Here is a 20,765-nt window from a genome sequence, read left to right as displayed (position 1 = left end):
AACATTTATTTATCCACAAATGATTCAACATTCAATATCCATGTGTGAAAAAGTAAGTGAACCTTTAGATTCAGTAACTGGTGGCACCCCCTTGAGCAGCAATGACTTCAACTAAGCGTTTCCTGTAACTGTTGGTCAGTCATTCACATCGGTTTTGAGGACTTTTGGCCCATTCCTCCTTACAGAACTGCTTCAACTCAGTGACATCTGAGGGCTTCCTTGCATGGACAGCTCGCTTCAGGTCCTCCCACAACATTTCGATGGGGTTTAGGTCCAGACTTTGACTAGGCCATTCTAAAACACAGAATTTCTTCTTCTGCAGCCATTCTTTTGTAGATCTGCTCGTATGTTTAGGATCATTGTCTTGCTGCATGACCCACTTCTGGTTCAGCTTCAGCTCACAGACGGATGGCCTGACATTCTCCTCTAGAATCTTCTGATACAATGCAGAATTCATGGTTGTGTCAATGATGGCAAGCTATCCAGGTCCTGAGGCAGCAAAGCAGCCCCAAACCGTCACACTCCCACCACCATGCTTGACGGTTGGGATGAGGTTCTTCTGTTCGAACGCAGTGTTTGGTTTTCGTCAAACATAACGTTTCTCATTGAGTCCAAAAAGTTCTATGTTTGACTCGTCTGTCCAGAGAACATTGTTCCAGAAGTCTTGTGGATCATCTATGTGCTCTTTGGCAAACTTCAGACAGGCAGCAATGTTCTTTTTAGAGAGCAGTGGTTTCCTCCTGGCTATCCTTCCATGAACACCATTCTTGTTCAGTCTTTTTCTGATAGTTGAGTCATGAAAACTCACAATAGCCAAGGCGAGAGTGGCCTGCAGACCCTTGGATGTTACTCTGGGGTTCTTTGTGACTTCCTTGATGATTTTCCGGTTTGTTCTTGTAGAGATTTTGGTAGGACAACCACTCCTGGGTAGAGTGACTGTGGTCTTGAACTTTCTCCATTTGTAGACTATCTGTCTGACAGTGGATTGGTGGAGCCCCAAATCCTTGGGTTTTGTAACCCTTTCTAGACTGATGAGCATCAATAATTGTTTTTCTGAGGTCCTCAGAAATTTACTTTGATCGCATGACGTGTTTCCACACACCTGTATGGTGAAGACTAAAAAGTTCACAAAGTTTCTGATCTTTATATAGGGTGGGGCCTCCCAAATTCACCCCTGAAGATCTACCTAATTATTTAAACACCTGATTCTAATTATCCCCTTAATTGAGCTGATAATACCAGGGGTTCACTTACTTTTTCACATACCCTGAATCTTAATTACTCATTGTTTGTTTAATTCATACATCATTTTGTTTCAAAAGACATGGAATTGGTTAATATAAACCCTATTGGATATTTAAGAAGACTATCATGATTCAAGAAGGCTATCATGGTAAAACTATGGAATTTCCATAATTATTATTGGGGTTCACAAACTTTTTCTCGACACTGTATCTCTGATGTGGACTGAGAGCCATCTGCTATAACTGATGTGGTCCAGAGCAAAGACCCATGGAATTAGCTGTGCTAATGCTTCCAGATACTTCCTGAAATCTGCCCCTCGTAGAGATGCCACTAGGTTTAGTATGCACAGCTCTAGCTCTAGGATTAGTGACCAGTACTTAAATTGAGGTTGTTCTGCTGAAGTTTTTCTTCTCCATGTGGCACAGATTCTAAGTAACTGTCATATGCCCGATACTGCAGGATGTAAAGGGCGGCTGCTGTTGTCTGGTGGGCATGTCTTGTTCTAGTGAGGTGTGTGGCCTTGATGAAGGAATCAGCTACTCCACTTCTAGCAATACCAGCACTACTGATAGCATTTGTCCAAACGCTGCCCTCAAGCCAGTCTCCTAGGATCTTGAATGCTGTCATTTCAATATGCAGTCCACCAAACATGATGAGGAATTTTTCTTCCCCATGGATAGTTTTAGCAATAGCAAACAGTGGCTGCAAAGACTGTCCTTAAGAATATACAATAATAATAGTATTATATATTAAAATCTTTATAAAATTAATATTAAAATTATCATATTAAATTGTAGAACAAAAAAGCATCAGTTGACACAGAAAGCAGGCATGCAATCTATTACAAGACATGTGTATCATTTTCAGATAGAAGCTGAAACAATATTCTATATTTATAATTAATTATGGTCTTTAACATATTTTTAATCAAGCAATATTTGTAGTTTAAACACAACAATTTGATTTTATATATATGGGATTTAGAATATATATATATATATATATATATATATATATAAAAAAATTGGTTTCAATTAAGGTGACCAGAGGACACTGCCAATTGAGTTCCATATCCAGAAATGTTCAGTATGGGTCGATATATAAAATTGTACCAAATTTCATGCTTCTAATCTAACCAAAAGTGCAAGGTTTTTTGCTTAACCGCACCACTATTGGAAGAGACGACTTTTGGGATGAAGCAGGAGCTTACGACACCATGGAGCAGTAGAGAATTACAGTGCCTGAGATTTGTTTGTTCGACTTAGTGTTTTCTTTTGTGCCTGAGTTTGACTCTGTTGCCTATTCAACAGTAATTTTTGTCTCAAGTCTTACAATAACTGGTTTGTTACACTAATATTCTGTAACTTTATTTTTGTTTTTCAGTATAATCATGCACAACAGGACTACATTTAAAAAAGTGCTTATTAACAACATGTTCAAAAGCTCAAAGGATGGAACTTCCAACTGTTCAGAATGTGGATGGTTCAACTATTCAAAAGATGGAAAGGTAAACTGTTAAAAATGTGGATTATTGAAATGTTCAAAAGATGGAACATATGCTGTTCAAAATGTGGAATGTAAAAAAAAAAATCTTGTGGAGTGTAGCTTGTGCAATCAGCACAGACATGCTGCTTCTGTACATGTCCAGTGCACTTGCCACAGCTGTGGTTGTATTTGTCTCAAAATTTCTTCGTTATCACTTTCACTGTCACTATCAGTAACCTCATTGGGATTAGAGTAAGTTTCATCACTGTCTTGGTCTGGTGTATTTTCATGTCCAGATTTGTCTTCCGATAACTCCTGAAAGTACTGCAAGACTTGCTGTGCAGTCCTACGTTGTGTTGGTTTATTCATTTTCACTAGACAATAAGTATAAGTATTACTACAGTTGTTGATAAATAAATCATGTCTGAAAAAGTTTCCTGTTGTAGCTATTCAAAATAAACCCAAAGCTTTTAAGTTCTGCAGCTCGATCGTGTGATTGAGCTCACGTGCACAAAGCCAAACCCACTGTTTTTACTATGACGGTCAAAATGACAGCTCCTGTCTAGTGTTAAAAGGCTTTTTTAATGGTTTTAAAAAAAATGTAGTTCTTGTTTCAGTTATCTTTAAGTTAGGTTAAAACTGTTTAAATCGAAAAATACATTTGACCACCCTACTAACAAACAGTTCGATACAAAGAGTATATCTTCTGCTCAGTAACATTTCACAGATCATAGAAAACAATTATTTACCCCTATCCTAGTACCACCTTAAGTAACAGACAATGTATTTTAATACATAGTTCTAACATCTTTCTGGTTGAAAAATCACAAATAATGGAACAACATGTACCAAATTACATGGGAGTTAAGACCAATACTTGATGTAAAATGAATAAAAAAAAATGAATAAAAAAAAAAACGACTACAATACCACAGAACAAATCATTGGATACCAAACAGAAATTGAACTTTCTAATACATTAAGATAACTCAAAGTGTTCTGCCTCTATATACAAAAACTTAAAAAAACTCACGCTATCCACATTAGGTAGCTGCCAACACATGGCCATAAAGTTTTGTATAAGTCACTACTCAGATGGTTTCTGTGATATAAGGCTGTGACACTGTAGCGGCGACAGTTTTGTTAAATAAGTGGCACAAAGGGTTAATTTTGATACCCACAATCAAACCTGACCCAGAGAATTAAGTCAATAACCCAGTGTTAGATCTTTATCATACAGAAGGCAAAAACTCACATGACCCCTATATGACAGCCATATTAGGTTACAGGTCAAAGAGAAGGGTGGCGTTCGATTTAGCACAAATAAATCAATGTGATAATGTGAAGTTGCAAGCTGAAATTGTTTACAAGCTGTTGCCAGTTGTGGAATCTGCAGATTTGCAAAATCATACAAGCCCCCTACAAGGGATGCTTAATTATTAAAATTTAAAAAATAAAAAACAAACAAATCAAGATAACACCACCATTAATTTAACCAACATATTTCCATTACATTGTAGTGTAATGCCAGTATACCTACATTTCCTTCCAGGAGTTCCCCTTCAGAACATCCAGCATGTGACTGCAAGTACTTTGAATGGAACAGCTTCCCATCAAACATTTCCCATGGCATCAGATCAGCCATCCTAAATGGAAATCCACAAGAGCTGTTGGCTGCAATAAGAATCGTCAATCCTCGTACAAACAGGGAGCCAAGATGTACTGCTCTGGAGTCCACACAGGCTACCTGAAAGATAACAAGATACAGAATTAAAGGGTGCACTTCCAACCTGCAAATATAATCCAGTGATAAAACGCTAGGTTATTATCACAACCCTGGTTCCCTGAAATAGAAATGTAACCATTACCTAATGGGATATATCTCTTGTAGCCTGAATTATCTGAGCACTTATATCAAAGCTGCTCCTTTAAGAGCCCTGTGTGCATCAGACGTCATCTCCGCCCCCAGGAGATAAAGACGAGTGTCCTTCACCTGCGACAGTACCCAAGCCATCGCAAGTGAAGGACTTGCAGCACCGGGGTGGGCCCTCATGCAGTGTATATGCTGCAAGGTTACACTGAGTAACCTCAGCACTTAACACCAAAAAAGGTGTATGGCTAACTGCCCCAGACAAAGTGGAACACAATAAAAATGTGTTAAAAATCAGAATGCGTGGCTGCTCTAAACACTCTGGTCCCAAAACCAGGGTTCTGCTGATCTACGACATTCAGTCAGCATAATCTGGTAAAAGTATGAGGCGTGGTCCATACTGCAGCATTGCAAATGTCTGCGACAGATGCATCCTGGAATAACACCCAGGAGGTTGCAAGGCCTCTTGTGGAGTGGCCAGTGACCTTTTCTGATGGGGGCGGGTTAGCTAGATCGTAAGCAATCCTGACCGTGTCTGCAATCCACCTCAACAGCCGCTTTTTAGAAAGGGCTTGTCCGTGGAACCGAAGCAAATAAACAATTGCTCAGATTGCCGCCAACTCTGGGTGCGGTCAACATAATACACCAGTGCCCTAACTGGACAGAGCATATGGAACTTTCTCTCCCTGTCAGACTGGAAAGGAGGTGGATGGAAGGCCTCCAATTCCACTGACTGGTTAATATGGGAAGTAGAATTGCTTTTAGGGAGACAAGCAGGATTAGTTCAGCGAGTAACCTTAGGTCTGGCCTCGGCAAAAAACAAACAGGATTTCACCGTTGAGAATGCTTGCATTTCATCTACCCACTTAGCGGAGGTAATAGCAAGCAGGAAAGCTGTTGTGAAGGACAGGAATTTCAGCTCTACTGAATGTAGGGGCTCAAATGGCGGTTTTGTAAGCACATCCAGCATTACATTAAGCCGACAGCAAGGGACAAGGTCCTTTCTAGGGGGTCTTAACCTATAAGCACCCTTCAAAAACTCTCAATTTTAGTATGGCAGGCTGAAATAGCTGCCAGGTAAATCTTAAGCATGGAGGGAGATTTCCCTTCATCAAAAAGGTCCTGCAAAAAATGCAGTACATCTGCCATGGGGAAGTTGTGGCATCCAGTCCAAGCGACTGACATCACATCAAGAATACACCTCATACTGGGACCGTGTAGATGCTGCTCTGGCATTCTGAGTCTCAGTGACTTTGTCAGATAACCCGAGGTGGCTTAAATGTCTTCGTTCAGGTGCCAGACCCAACGCTGCAGAGCTGTTGGCTCTAGATGCCACAGAGTCCCCCGCGCCTGGCTCTAGCTCATCCAAAACTCTGATACCCACCTTGTCTTTTCCCTTCCTCATTTCTCCCACACTCCTTTCACTGGCTCCCTATCGCCGCTCGCATCCAATTCAAAACTCAGGTACTCTCCTATCGCTGTCTCGACCTTCCTGCTCCCTCCTATCTCCAGACTAACATTTCTCCCTACACCCCCCTCTCTCCCCCTCCACACATCCACCTCCAGCAGATTAGTTGTACCCCCCTCCGCTCCCCCGCTTCCACAGCCCGCTCCTTCACTACCCTTGCCCCTCAGTGGTAGAATGACCTACCCACAGATATCAGGACTGCTCAGTCCCTGACCACCTTCCGGCGCCTCCTCAAGACACACCTGTTCAAACAGCATCTGCCAACCTCACAACTCTCAAATATACTGGACTTTAAGGCACCCAATTGTACCAGTACTTGCATCAGCTTGTACTTGCACTGAACTGCTCCATGTCTTTCCGTGTTCTACTACTGCTCCTAATTATAACTATTTCATTTACCTTGTACTTGATTTTACTCTTATAGGTATCCATATTCATGTTTTTTGTAATTGCTCTTATTTGAAATTGTTCTTATCCATCTATGACAAACATTTTTAGTTTGACTGCTCTTAGTTGAACTCGCTCTTAAATGTAATTATTTACTGTATTGCTTATTTTGCTCTTATTTGAAACTGATCTTATTTTCTATTGCTTATACTGTACTTTATCTGTAATGTGATATTCTATAATGTGATATTTTGTAACAACTGTAAGTCGCCCTAGATAAGGGTATCTGCTAATAAATAAATAAATAAATAAATAAATAAATAAAAATAGATAAATAAAGTTAGATAAGTTATAAAAATACTTTACTTTTCTACATGTACTTATACATATACACATGAAAATGAGTTTAAGAATGCTGTTGTGAAAAAATGTGTGCCAAGGTGGTCCCTACATTGAAAAAGGTTGGGAACCACTGGTGTAGACCAATACAAAAACACAATCATCTAGGTCAATTTGTTCTCGTTTAAAAATTAATTTCTAGCAGTATACGCATTACTACTATGAATGCTAAAATTTTGATAAATTTGTTTACCTAAGATTGGCATACCAAGTTTTTTTTTTTATTTTGTTGTTGATTTTTCTGACTTCCAGACTTTTATTTTGATTCACCTACCTCAGCATTATGTCTTTGGTGGAAGTACTTGGTTTTGTCTACCCATTCACTTCCTGTGTCACAGGTTCTAGGAACCCATCTGACCCCACAGTTTCCTAGGTGACTATATTGCTCAAGTGATATATTATTAACTGTAAATGGGTTGAAGAAAATACTTTCAGGATGTTATAATGTTTTGGCTGGAAAACAAAAAATCTACAGCCGAGATGAACAATAAATGACTTGTGAGAACATTATAACAGAACTGTTGTCACACCTTTGAGATATGCCCGTTAATGCCAAGCCTAACCCAAACTTATATTTTCACCTGGGTTAACCATTGTTATGTTAAAAATCGCCCATTGTTTAAGTATATTATAGCAGTTTATGGGACATGTAATATGAAAACAAATAATTTATAAGTAAAAGAAAAATATGAAACAGGTGTAATAACAAAAGTGTAAACTTGCTTAAATTAACAAAGTAATGCCTTATGAAATCGAATAGTGGAAAATATGTCCCTTTATTCATTCACACAAATTTTAAAATGCCTTCACATACCTCCAGACGTGAAGATGACAAGATATAATACTGGCCAAAAACAAAAGACATAGACCTTGGATGCATTCATATTACAACTACTTTTAAAAAGATAAGAATCATGATGCAACTGTAATAATTACAGTAATGCAACCCTCATTCAAATATTCCAGCCTTATTTGGTTACATGATTTTATCTACAGGTACTTAGGTTTAGATCAAAATGACTGAGAGTCACTGCAAAGCAGCTGCCTTCAGAGTCAACCTTTCCTTTTCATTAGGTGCCGCTGTGATAAAGAGATAAGAGAGACAGTTTTTGGAGTTAGGTAATACTTGGTTGATGCTTCCAGACTGTTGAAAGATCTGCTTGCCATCTGTTTGGAGCCATTCACACTTTAAAATAACAAAAACACTGAAATCCTGCGGGTGTTGTTATTTCTACCTCAGTCCCCTTTAGTAACGACATGCAAATGCAGCATGACTAAACAGGAGCCAGGCTGTAAAGGTATCTATAAAGAAGGAACTGGAAAAGCTAGTTCTTAGTGCCCAGTAGTAAATATTTAGTGTTAAACATCTCCCTGTTTATATTCTGAGACAACAGTTTTTTAGCTCTATGATTAGGATTGTGAAAATCAATACCCAGCTGTTTGATTACCACGACTACTGGTATTTGTTAATTTTGGATCTGGCTACAAAAGTAATTTTTTGTGTGCACTGTTAAGCTTTTAATGAGCTCAACCAAAACAATACATTTTATATTGGGCTATTCCTTCAAATGATAGACCTGTGTTCACCTCTGTTGATAAGTGGTAAGGGTGTTTCATTGGAGAGTCCTCCATACTTTCTATGCTGGATAAAGAAAGTCAGTTACATCTCCACCCAACACAAGCCTGCATGAGCATTATTGTGGGTTGTAAAGAGGAAATCTTAGACACAGCACTGTTTTAAAACAAAAACAAAATTATTTATTTGTTTATTGGAAAAATGTAAAATATGCCACTTGTTTTGAGTGATTTTTTTTGGTTTGTTTCATTAAATATTTGTACTAATTTAGGGAAAAGGGCATTCTTATTTATTTATTTTTTAAAAATCTTAGTTAGCATCAGTAATGTAATTTACCAAAAAAAATGACGTGTAGAATACACACACACATGTTCGAACTGAGTACTGTAGCACACGCAAGAGTGTGCTGGGAGGGAGTTAACTTAAATGTGCTGTGTAAATGACACCTGAGAATAGATTGCAATCCCACCTTCTTTTAACTGCAACATTTTTCACAGAAAAAAACTTGAATTAAATAAATTTTACTATTAACACGTTTCTCAGTTGTGATTGAGATACACAAATGGCTTAAAAGGTATCAACTGAATTCTTAAGGAAAGTATAAAAATCAGAGTAAAACATAGAAAATCAGAAGTCCTAGTTTTTAAACATAATAGGATTATACAATAGACAATACTTTTTGGGTTCCCGAGTGGCACATCCAGTTAAGGCGCCCCTATAGCCTGGAGATAGCAGGTTTGAATCCAGGCTATGTCATTGCCGACCGTGACCGGGAGTTCCTAGGGGGCGGCGCACAATTGGCCAAGCGCTGCCCGGGTAGGGAGGGATTAGGTCGGCAGGGCAATCCACGGTTCACCACGCACCAGCGACCCTGTGGCAGATAGAGCGCCTGTGGGTCTGCAGTGGAGCCATTCAGATCTGTGTTGTCCTCTGGCACTATAGGTCTGGTGGCTTCGTTGTGGATCCGCAGTGCGAAAAATGACGGACAGCAGGAACACGTTTCGGAGGACGCGTGTTTCAGCCTCTGTTTCCCAAGTCGCCGGGGGGTTGCAGTGGTGAACCGGGAAAAAAATAATAATTGGGGATTCCAAATTGGGGAGAAAACCAGGGTAAAAACCATTGGCAACGAAAATAGACAATACTTTCCAAACATCACTGACTGTTATTCTGAGTGGTAACAACAGTTAACTTTATATACAATTTTTTATTTTTTTTTTTTTTTAAATAGTATCGGGGGGGGAGTTTGCAATGGAGGGGAGAAGTACAAACGGGAGTCTAAATTGCCATTACACAGCAAATAAATAAACTAGCTGATCGTGGGAATTCCTGTATTTGTTTGAATTTAAGATGCAATTTTTGAACCATTTTTTAATTCTCAAAAATAGCCTGCGTCTTAAATTTGACTACAGTAGTGATGCGTGTATTAAAATTGTCAATAAAAGACATGACTACCCAAGTACACAAGCAGCAACTTACTGCAGAGAAATGACGAACCAAAACGTTACTGCCCGATCTCAAATCATCCATGACATAGGCAGCCATTTTCATAGAAGCGTCATTAGCTTCCTGAGGAATTCAAAGAGAAGCTTTTACAATTTCAGTGTTTCTAACAAACAGTATCAGCTTCGACAGATCGGAAATGCTGATCAGACCATCGTATTTTTTAACATGCGAAGCAATATCACAGTTCATAAAGTGGGAGGACAACAGGTGTGAGTAATCATGACTAAAAATGAGAAGCAGCACATAACGGTAATGCTTTGTGTGACAGCAGATGGCCGCAAACTGCCTCCATATGCACAACTAAGGTTGTGTCTTTGTAAATGCATATTTATTTGATGTTGTATTTTTTCCTCAAATTGAGGGTGGGAAATTTGGGCTGTGTCTTAAACTCGAGGGCATCTTAAAATTCGAATACAGGTATACTTTTAAAATAAACACAAATAACTACGTTTTACTTGGACGGTAAGAGCTGACAATTCTGAAAAAGACGGGAAATTGTCAGGTAAGGCCACCACTGGCAAGGCTTTTCAGCACACACTGCTTAACTGGTACAGTAGGTGGGTTCACTTCAGACAACATGTGTAGTCATTACTGGGCAGGTGAGGTCAGATCTAAAATCAGAACAACCATGGTTGTTTTCATGTTGTCATAGAATTATATGTGAATTGGAAAAGCTAATTAGAATAGTTGGAATATTAACAAATCTGGAGACAAATGATTTATTGAGTAGTTTTTCAAGTATACAAATATTTATAACTGTCATAACCATTTCAGCTTTTTTCTTTTTTTTTGGATTTTGGTTTTGTTTATGAAAGACACAAAAACAGGTGTTTGATATGCTGGAAAATAAATTTGATGAATGTGTGGTATAGTAATGTATGAAACCCCTAAAAGTATATGTTGTAAAAATGAAAATGGGAGGCTACTATGTGACGTGCAACACTTACTATTTTGTGCGCAGAACAGAATATCTTGTGCGCAGGACTTCGGGTTAGTACTATATAGATAGTAAGTCTTGTGCATGAGATAGCAGCCTCCCTTTTTAATTTACACCATGTCCCTTTAGGGGTTCTGTAGTAATGAGATCATTGAAAGGAGAAAAATAACATGTTACACAAGCATTTTCCATCTAATCAATCCTTTCTTATCCATTCATGACACTGACTCTTCTAAACTTCTGAAGGATATGTATTAGGCTGTTTCAGAGAACTTTTGAATCCTCAGCAACCCACTGGTGACAGCACATGTTGTCTGACGTAAACCCACCTACTGTACCAGTTAAGCAGTGTGTGCTGGAAAGCCTTGTCAGAGCATGGTTCAGGTAAGGGGCACAGTGGCATCATCTTTTTCAGAATTGTCAAGTAAAACGTAGTTTTTTGTGTTTAATATCCATTCTTTTTTTGCTGGAAGGCTGATTTTAAAACATGATATTTATATGCAATGGGAAGTAGATCTCTCCATTTAGACTGTAGTCATTTCTGTATATCTTAAAGGAAGTTTTTGGTTTGCTATTTATTGTTATTATTTGTGGTGCAACTCTTAGTTTTTGTATAAGAAAAAATGATCTACTATTATAACAAACACTCCCAAGTAGGACCACATTTTAGATACCTTATCTAAAATGCCTGAAACCAGGGACTGCTTAAGTCTGCCTCCCGCAAGTCTGAGCTCAAATGGTCGTCTTGACTAACGGTTCACAGAGAGATTTGGACTGATCACCAGTACCTACTGGCATGCGCTTGCTGGTGCCAGGGTGAAGTACTTCTCAGAAAACATATCTATGGGACACGTTAAACCAAATATTCTCTTCAAAACAACTGATCAAATCCTGCATCCAGCCATCGACAACTCCACATCCCATCACAATACCAAAACTGCTCTGCTCTGGATTGTAAATGATCTTCTGTTTAATGCTGATGCTGCTGCTCCCTCTGTCCTTGTCCTCCTTGACCTAACTGACCTCCTTCAGAAGTATTCTGGGATCTCTGGAACCTGTCTCTCCTGGCTGTCCCCTTACCTATCTGGACGCATGCAGTCTGTTTTCTGTGATGGAAGCAGTCCTGATGCAAACCAGGTCACTTGCAGTGTCCCTCAAGGGTCTGTTCTTTGGCCTCTTCTCTTTATGATCTACAAGCTTCCCTTGGGTCACCTCATCCACCAACATAGCCTCATGTTTCACTCCTATGAAGATGACACCCAGCTCTACATAAAACTAGAACTGGATGACCCTCTGTCACGGTCTGGCTCTCAGTTTGCATCCAAGACATCGAGGCCTGGATGTCTGCCAACACTAACAAATCTGAACTACTTCTAGTAGGATCGAAAACTCAACTCAAGAATCTCAATATTGCTGCCTTGAACCTTGGAAACTGTCTGCTGCTGCCTTCCTCCACTGTACAAAGCCTTGGTGTACTTCTGTATAGTAACCTCTCCTTTAATGCCCAAATCTGCCCTCTGTAGTCAAATCCTCCTCCTACAACCTCCAAAACATTTCAAAGGTCTGTCCCTACCTTTCCCTCCCGGATGCAGAGATACTCTGTCATGCATTCATCTCCTCTCAACTCGACTACTGCAACTCTCTCTATGGCAGTCTTCTGTCACGCACCATAACTACAGCTGGTTCAAAATGCAGCTGCTAGGATACTTACCAGATGTAAAAAACATCACATTACCCAGTCTTGCCCAGCTGCACTCGCTACCTGTAAAGTTCATGATTACTTTCAAAATTCTCCTGCTTGCCTACAAGGCCCTTCATCGCACAGATCCAGAGTATCTCTCCAGCCTGCTGACCCACTATGTCCCTGCACGCAAGCTGAGGTCTTGTGACTCAGGCTTGCTTGTTATACCCAAGCAAAAGTGCACCACACTTGGAGAGCGCTCTTTTAGCTTCATGGCCCCGACTCTCTGGAACTCTCTACCAGCCTTAGTGCGTGCAGCTCCCACAATCGCTAGCTTCAAATCAACTCAAGACCCACTTGTTCTCACTTGCTTTCAATGCTCTAAGCCTGATATCTGTTATTAGCTGTTGTCTAAATTGCTATTTCAGGTTTTTTTCTCCATCTTATTCGTATGATTCTGTATGACACACGCATCCACAATGTTTAGAATTCACATTCTAGCCTTTTATTTAATGTATAATGCCTATATTTATGTATTTGGATTTTTTTTTTTTTTTTTTTACTGTTTGTATTTAATGTACTATGCCCTGTATTTCACTGTATTCAATGTATTATGTAGTGTTCCTCACTATCTTGTAAAGCACTTTGTGATGGTGGTCCACTATGAAAGGTGCCATATAAAATAAATATTGATTGATAGATATACATAGACTTCTCATGTATAAAACATGCTATTATTATTAGGCTATTACATTTTTAAAAACATGAATACTTTAGTTACATTTATATTAGACTAGCTATCTGATTGATTACAAACACGAATATATTCATAAATGCATCTATATTTATTTGTAACTTGTTTAGAAATGTACGTTGATTCAAATGGCATTGTTAGGAGAACGGCACATTTCCATACAATCGATTCAACCATTTCATCACTTGATATAAATAGCTAAATAATCATGAAGAACCGGATCTCCCAGATACTTGTAACTCCGTTAACTAGCGATTTCAACATGTAAACAAAACCTGGGGTAAATCGCATACAAAAAAAAATAAATAGAAAAACACTTAAGCGCTGCCTTTACTTTTTTTTTTTGTTCAAATGCAGCTCCCCGAGTGTGTATTCACAATGATACTGTATGTATTGTGCGTCATAGTTCACACGGAAGGAGGGTTCTGTACATAAATGATCAGTCAAATGCTGCAAATCCATAATTGTTTGTGAGCAATTTATTATGTGATTGTTGTGTTTGGAAACAGACCCTCAGACATTTTGTAATATTAAATATCATGCACATTATATTGTTTGTAATACGTTACCGTACACAATATATTTGTATTATGAATATAGATATTTTATGCTTGTTTTAAAGTGTATATAATGCATATAAAACTAAATATATACAGACTAGTATCTTGGCTGTAAATATTTAAAAGAGGTACAATTTCATTCGTTGCTACATCAACTTCTGAAGTAGAGCCTTGTTGAGCAAAGGGGTTCTTTCTATAGCAACTACAATAGCCCAACAACTGTTGTTGTCATGGTGGTTGTCAGAATATCCTACTGTTCACATTTCATACAAATATTCAATGAGATTTGTCTGGTGACTGTTCATCCCACTTCAACAACTGGCACATACCTTGCAGTTTTGCACTTTAGAAGTATGATGCAGATCAGAAATGTGGGAAATACAAGAGAAAAATGTCCACATTAAAAAAATAAGATAAATTATTTTATAATCAGTTTGTATAGGCTCTGTATGCGTAACATAATTCAATATTGTTTAATATATTTGCAATTAAGGATCATATGGAATTGCTATCTTTGGCTGAGCTAATAAAAAAAATGGATAATGGCCTGGAAATGGTCACAGACTGCAGTGTGTATTACTTTTTTTCCTACAAAAATAGGGGTACTGATTTCAGTCATCCTTGACAGAGTGTGTCAAGCGGAGAAAACGCTTTATATATAAACTGGCGATTGTCTTGTCCTATTTTTTTCTGCAAAGTCAGCGTAACCCTACAAATATCCACTGAACTCCTAATTATACTGGGGAGAGAATACCAGAGCTGCAGAGCACAGCAGTAAAAGCACCTTTAATCGAAATCCAGTAACAACAAAGAATATCATCATTTGCTGATCTAAAACTTTGGCCAGGGACATAGGAAGTAAGATTATTCAAACAAGCAGGTCTATGCCTTGAATTGCCTTGTAAGCCAAAAGCAAAACTTTAAAATCAATACAAAACTTAACCGGTAGCCAATGCAGGTACCTACAAACTGAGTGATGTGGTGATTTGTTTTAGGCAGTATTCTAGCTGTACTGTTCTGTATCAAGTGCAAATTATTCAGTGAGACAACAGCAAACCACGAATTACAATAATCAACATGTGAGCTACCCAAAGCATAAATCAATGTCTCAATGTCAGCTTTTGACAGCTTTGGCCTCAGATGGCAAAAATAAAGTTTGGAAAGAGAAAAAAAACTTTGTAAAAATAGAATCCAAAATTATAACTTACAAAATGTATTGCTGCACATGTGAGAATACATTTTCATTGATAAACCATCAGCTCTCTGCTTTCCTGTCCAACCACTCTCTGCTCGACCCTCTCCAATCTGGCTTCCGCTCTGCTCACTCCACTGAAACCACCCTCCTGTCTGTCACCAACTCACTAAAGTCTGCCTGAGCTGCCTCTCTCTCCTCTGTCCTAATTCTCCTCGACCTCTCTGCTGCCTTTGACACTGTTGATCACTCTATTCTACTATCATCTCTTGCTGACCTGGGGATCTCTGGCACTGCTCTGGCCTGGTTCTCCTCCTACCTCTCCAACCGCACTTACCAGGTAACCTGCCGTGGAGCAACCTCCACACCTCGCCCTCTCTCAACAGAAGTCCCCCAAGGGTCAGTCTTGGGTCCTCTCCTGTTCTCTCTCTACACCCGCTCCCTGGGCCCCCTCATCGCATCCTATGGTTTCTCATACCATTTCTATGCTGATGATGCTCAGATTTTCCTCTCCTTCCCCACCTCTGACTCCACCATCCCCTCCCGTATCTCTACCTGTCTGTCTGCTATTTCCTCCTGGATGCACTCGCATCACCTCAAACCCAACCTCTCTAAATCTGACCTCCTTTTCTTTCCCTCCTCCTCCTCCCCCTCCTCTGATCTCTCTATCTCTGTTCCTCTGGAATCTACCACACTCTCTCCCTCTTCCTCCACTAAGAACCTTGGAGTCACCCTGGACCCCTGCCTCTCTTATTCCCAGCACATCTCCACTCTGGCACGCACTTGCCGATTCTTCCTGAGCAACATACGAAGAATCCGACCCTTCCTCACCAACTACGCCACCCAGCTCCTGGTCCAGGCCTTGGTACTCTCCCGCCTAGACTACTGCAACTCCCTCCTGGCTGGCCTCCCTGCGTCCGCCACCCGTCCGCTACACCTCATCCAGAACTCCGCTGCTCGCCTGGTGTTCTCTCTGCCTCACTTCTCCCATGCAACTCCACTACTCCGCTCACTCCACTGGCTCCCGATCACCGCTCGCATCCAGTTCAAGACTCTTGTACTAGCCTACAGATGCCTTGACCAGACTGCACCCAGCTACCTCCAGACCCTCATCTCTCCCTACACCCCCACTCGACCTCTCCGCTCTGCCTGCACTAGAAGACTGGCTCTACCTCCTCTACGCTCCCCTGCCTCCAGAGCCCACTCCTTCTCCACCCTCGCTCCGCAGTGGTGGAATGACCTTCCCACAGATGTCAAGACTGCCCAGTCCCTGACCACATTCCGGTGCCTCCTTAAAATTCACCTCTTCAGACAGCACCTGTAGAACTCCTCTGTTTTTCCCCTGGGACACTTATCACCCTTCCTTAAATGCGCTTTACTTGCTCTTATCTGCCCCCCATTTTACTGCATTTAATCCTGTACTTCAGAATACTGTAATCTGCCAAGTGTTTAATCTGTAGTATTTTGTATTTAATCATATCCTGATGTAACTATCACTGACACTGTTATCTGCTGTATTATTGAATTGTATTTTGTCTCACTTGTACTTGCTTGAACCAAAGTCATTGTATTTATCTTGCTCTTAATTGTATTATTACTTGTACTGTGATACTTGAAATGTATTTGCTTACGATTGTAAGTCGCCCTGGATAAGGGCGTCTGCTAAGAAATAAATAATAATAATAATAATAATAATAATAATAATAATAATAATGTTTGTTGGCCCTGTGACACAATCAACTTTAATATAACTGGTTATTTTTAACTTGGCCTGTCATAGCGCAATATACAGTAACCTCAGTTGAGCCTGTCATAGCAAGGTGAAGAGGCCAAGGCTAGTAAAATAAATGTAATATTTCCAGTTGGGCCGTGGCATATCCTCTATATATCACACATTGAGACCAAGGCGTCATTTATAAGGGGTTCCTAGAAAACAACTAATACAGAATTAGTGGTTCAAACTTAAAATGGCAGTTTAGCAAAGGTCAAAGATTTAAATCTGCACATTTCAGTCACTGCAGATTAAAGGACAAGTACTTACAAACGGTTCCAAGTAATTCCCAGATAGAAGGGATATCAGATTCCCGATCTTTAAGCCTTGAGGGAAATAGTTTCCCGTCTCAAGGAGTTGATAGGCAAACGATCATTCTCCCATATGTATAGAGGGTGCTGGTGACAAAGAGGAAGAGAGAGAGCAACCAGACCCAGCAGAAGCCAGAACAGAAGATAAACAAACATAAAGTGGCAGAGAGATGGCACCGGGATGGAAAACAGGTGAACAGGGAGACTGCTTATATATGGCAAGGGCCCAGAGAACTAAAAAATAGAAAGAAAGAACATACATCAACAAGAACAAAACAGCATAATTAGAATCTAATTGGCTATATGTCTACCAAACCAAGCTGGAAGCAAATAAAACTTGGAGCTCAAGCCAGATGGAAAGGAAGTGTACTCTGAAAACACACTAACATTTTAACACATATCTACATACCATCACATGGTTTTGGAACAAGTTATAAAGTGTATTTTATAATCAAGGGCTCTGTACTATGACATTTTGTAACAATTGTAGGTTGCCCTGGATAAGGGGGTCTGCTAAGAAATAATAATAATAATAATAATAATAATAATAATAATAATAATAATAATAATAATAATAATAATAATAATAATATACAGAGGCTATCTGTCTGTACATAGATAACTACTTGTCCAATTGAGACAAAACTTACTAAGAACTTTGTTTTGCTCTAGCTCAAATGAATGGGTCTGCTCAAAATCTGCATTGTTCCATAACTTTTGAACTACTGGTCCAATGCTGTGGAAGCTGTATTGTGATTTGAAATTTTGAATTTTTCAATAAAAAACACCCAAGGTAACGAGTGTTGTTATAATTCAAGTCAGTGCTGTGTTAAAATGACCTGTAGATGTCCTGATTTGTCATGGAAAGTGAAATGTTTATATGTAATTAAAGATGTGTTACTTCAGTATAATGATATTGAATGCATAACACTCAAATTAAATATAAATAAATAAAGGATGTGATTTTTAAATGTCACCCCCTAGTCTCTCTAAACCAGATTTAGCCTCTCAAAGATTTTGTCTCCATGATGTCTCCAACAGCCGCTGTTTCAGAGAAAGACCCATCTCAATGAAACAAGATCATTCTCAAATGACACTCCCTGTATCAGACAGCAGGTAAAAAACACAACAGAGAAAAAGAAAAAATACAATACTCCAACAACTGATCAATGCAATAACACAACACCCTTTTGTAGTGCTCTTATATGAAAGTTACTGGGTACTGAACTGCAACCTGGCCCGGGTATTTTTATAAATGTATTTATTTATTACAATAAAAATATCTAAACTCTTTAATATCTCACTCACTATCTACAGTGAATGTTTTTCCATCTAAATAACTGCACTGCATACAGCAGAGGGAGAGCAATGGCTCTAAAAGCCTACAGCCATCTGTCTGCCTGGCCAAAATCACCCCTCCCCTTCTCTTGAAAACTCAAGTAATGTATAGTAACACTAACATTCCTGTCCATGAGTAACAATGACTGTGTTGACAGGTGCATGCAGCCAAACAGCAGGTGACACAGGCAGGTGCACGTGCTGCTCTTGCTGCTGTCGTACAACAGGCTGCACTCACCCCCACCCCCCCAACGGCAACACCTGCTGTTGCACACACAGGTCGGTCTCAGGAGACTAGGGGCTGGAACACCACCAACCTATGCAAACAGTCAAACTTTTTTGTTAAAAAAAAACCAAAAACAACAAAAAAAAAAAAACACAGAACCACTTTGTGTCTGGGATAGGCCTAAATATGCTTTTGTGTAGAAGTTTTATAACAGATACACAGCTAAGAAATCAGTATTCTGTGAAACACTTGCAGAGAACCAGTATGTAGCTATACAATCTCTATCACAGGTAAGTACAGTAGAGCACCGCAGCTACAGTATGCACCATATATCCAGGATGCCTTTAAATGGTACATTTTGTTTGGCCCAAATTGTATGACAATGGGGAAAAAAGAAGAAAATGCACAACAAATAAAGCAAACATGTCTTTACACATCAAAAGACCAAATGCTATCCAATTTCAATAAAGCACCTGAGCCTTAGATATACCTCTTTTCAGAAGGACACCACTGCCTAAAACATAAATACATACACATGCATTTACACGCCATGCTGTGCTTTCTAGGCTAAAACTGAAGCAGAATTAAAACCTGTGACTTGCATCATATAGACTTTAAGAGAGATTCATCAGAGCCACTTTTGATGTCCAGACACATTGTGTAAATGCACTATGTCTGCTCTTGGTATACAACTGAATGGAACGTGGGAGGAAGAACATACGAAGGAAAATAGTTTAGAACAATTTGTTTTCAAAAGTTTGTTCTTATTTTTTAACATTTATATTTCGCTTCATAATTTCAAATTCAAATATTGTACACAACAGTTCTTAGCATAAGTGAAAAATAAAGGTATAATATCAGCCTGAATTAAAGAATTGTGTACTGAAAAGATAGGAGGGTGTGCAAACTTACATAAGACTAGACTGACATGCATCAGGGATCCCCCCAGGAATTCTGTATAGCTGGGTGTCAGATTATTATAGCCAAGAGCACTTTTAACAGAATAAAATTGCCTTACCTTAATATATAATAAGACAAAGAATTTGAATAATGAATAATAATCCACCCTAAACCTTACACAGGCTACACTGCTCCATTTACCCCTTGATTTGAATAATGAATAATAATCCACCCTAACCCTTACACAGGCTACACTGCTCCATTTACCCCTTGATTGTTTGTGTTTCTGGCAGAACTTGCCCATCATACCACCCAATTCCTTGCTCTAAAAAAACATTTCCATTTTTTTCCCCACATATCATACCCACTATCACAATGTTTCTTTTTTTTTTACGCACTGCCCCTCTTGCGGTTTTTCCAATTCGCTTTCTACAAATTGCTCTTCATTGACTATATAGGGTTGCTCTTTTTCATTTTCTTTTTTCATTTTGGTTTGGTAATTTCCACATTCGTTTTCACTTTTTGCTTCAAAAAAATAAATCGGTTATTTTTTTAGCAGCCATTTTAATGTTTTAGCCTCTCAAAGTGCTTAAAACGGATAATAAAAACCCTTCAGCTCTCTGATTGGTTAAATGTAGTGTCAAGATGTCACAAAGCTGTCATGTGGTTCCAAGATTTTTTTTTTTTCACCCAGCGAGCGCAAGCGATCTAGTCTGCTAGCAGCACAATCAATCCTTATCATTAAAAAGGCACAGTAAGCATCTGCAAGACGGGCGGCTCTGGGTTTTTTAGCTGGGTGGCGACAGCCACTTAGCCGCCTGTTGGTATGAGAAACCCAAGGTGTCTGCATAGCTAGTGTGTTATTAATTATAAATACACACAGTCTTATTTTGAAATATACTCAAGTAAACAAAAAATATAAAAATCTGTGTTTTAGAAGCTTGATCTGCAGTGCTGAGACATCTCCCTGGAGTTTCTGACCAGTTGCAATAGAAGGTGCTAATCACACTACCCAACAGAAGACATATAATTTCTTCTTTTTCCAGATCAAATACTGTGGATAATAATTAGCAATGACAGCCGGTAGACACCGTACTATTGACTCAGTTACCTTCTTAGCAACACAAGTGTTTAGAAAGTGTGCCACTGTCTCCCTTTCAGC

General features: G+C 39.2%; 1 protein-coding gene across 4 annotated transcripts in view; it reads right to left on the bottom strand.

Moving 5' to 3' along the window:
• Positions 1-20,765, bottom strand: part of fam120b (family with sequence similarity 120 member B) — a 78,408-nt gene that overhangs the window by 23,297 nt on the left and 34,346 nt on the right. For all 4 annotated transcript variants that reach the window (XR_004663491.2, XM_034005144.3, XM_034921384.2 and 1 more), the window contains exon 7: positions 4,271-4,477. Coding sequence is in view for 3 of the 4 variants with exons in the window: in XM_034005144.3 (XP_033861035.2) it covers positions 4,271-4,477 (207 nt within the window). In the remaining variant the exon portion in view is untranslated. The remainder of the gene's footprint in view (positions 1-4,270; positions 4,478-20,765) is intronic.

Source organism: Acipenser ruthenus, chromosome 5, assembly GCF_902713425.1.
Source record: "Acipenser ruthenus chromosome 5, fAciRut3.2 maternal haplotype, whole genome shotgun sequence".
Classification (NCBI taxonomy): Eukaryota; Metazoa; Chordata; class Actinopteri; order Acipenseriformes; family Acipenseridae; genus Acipenser; species Acipenser ruthenus.
The sequence above is the reverse complement of the archived record's forward strand: the minus strand, read 5'-3'. Positions and strand labels throughout refer to the sequence as shown.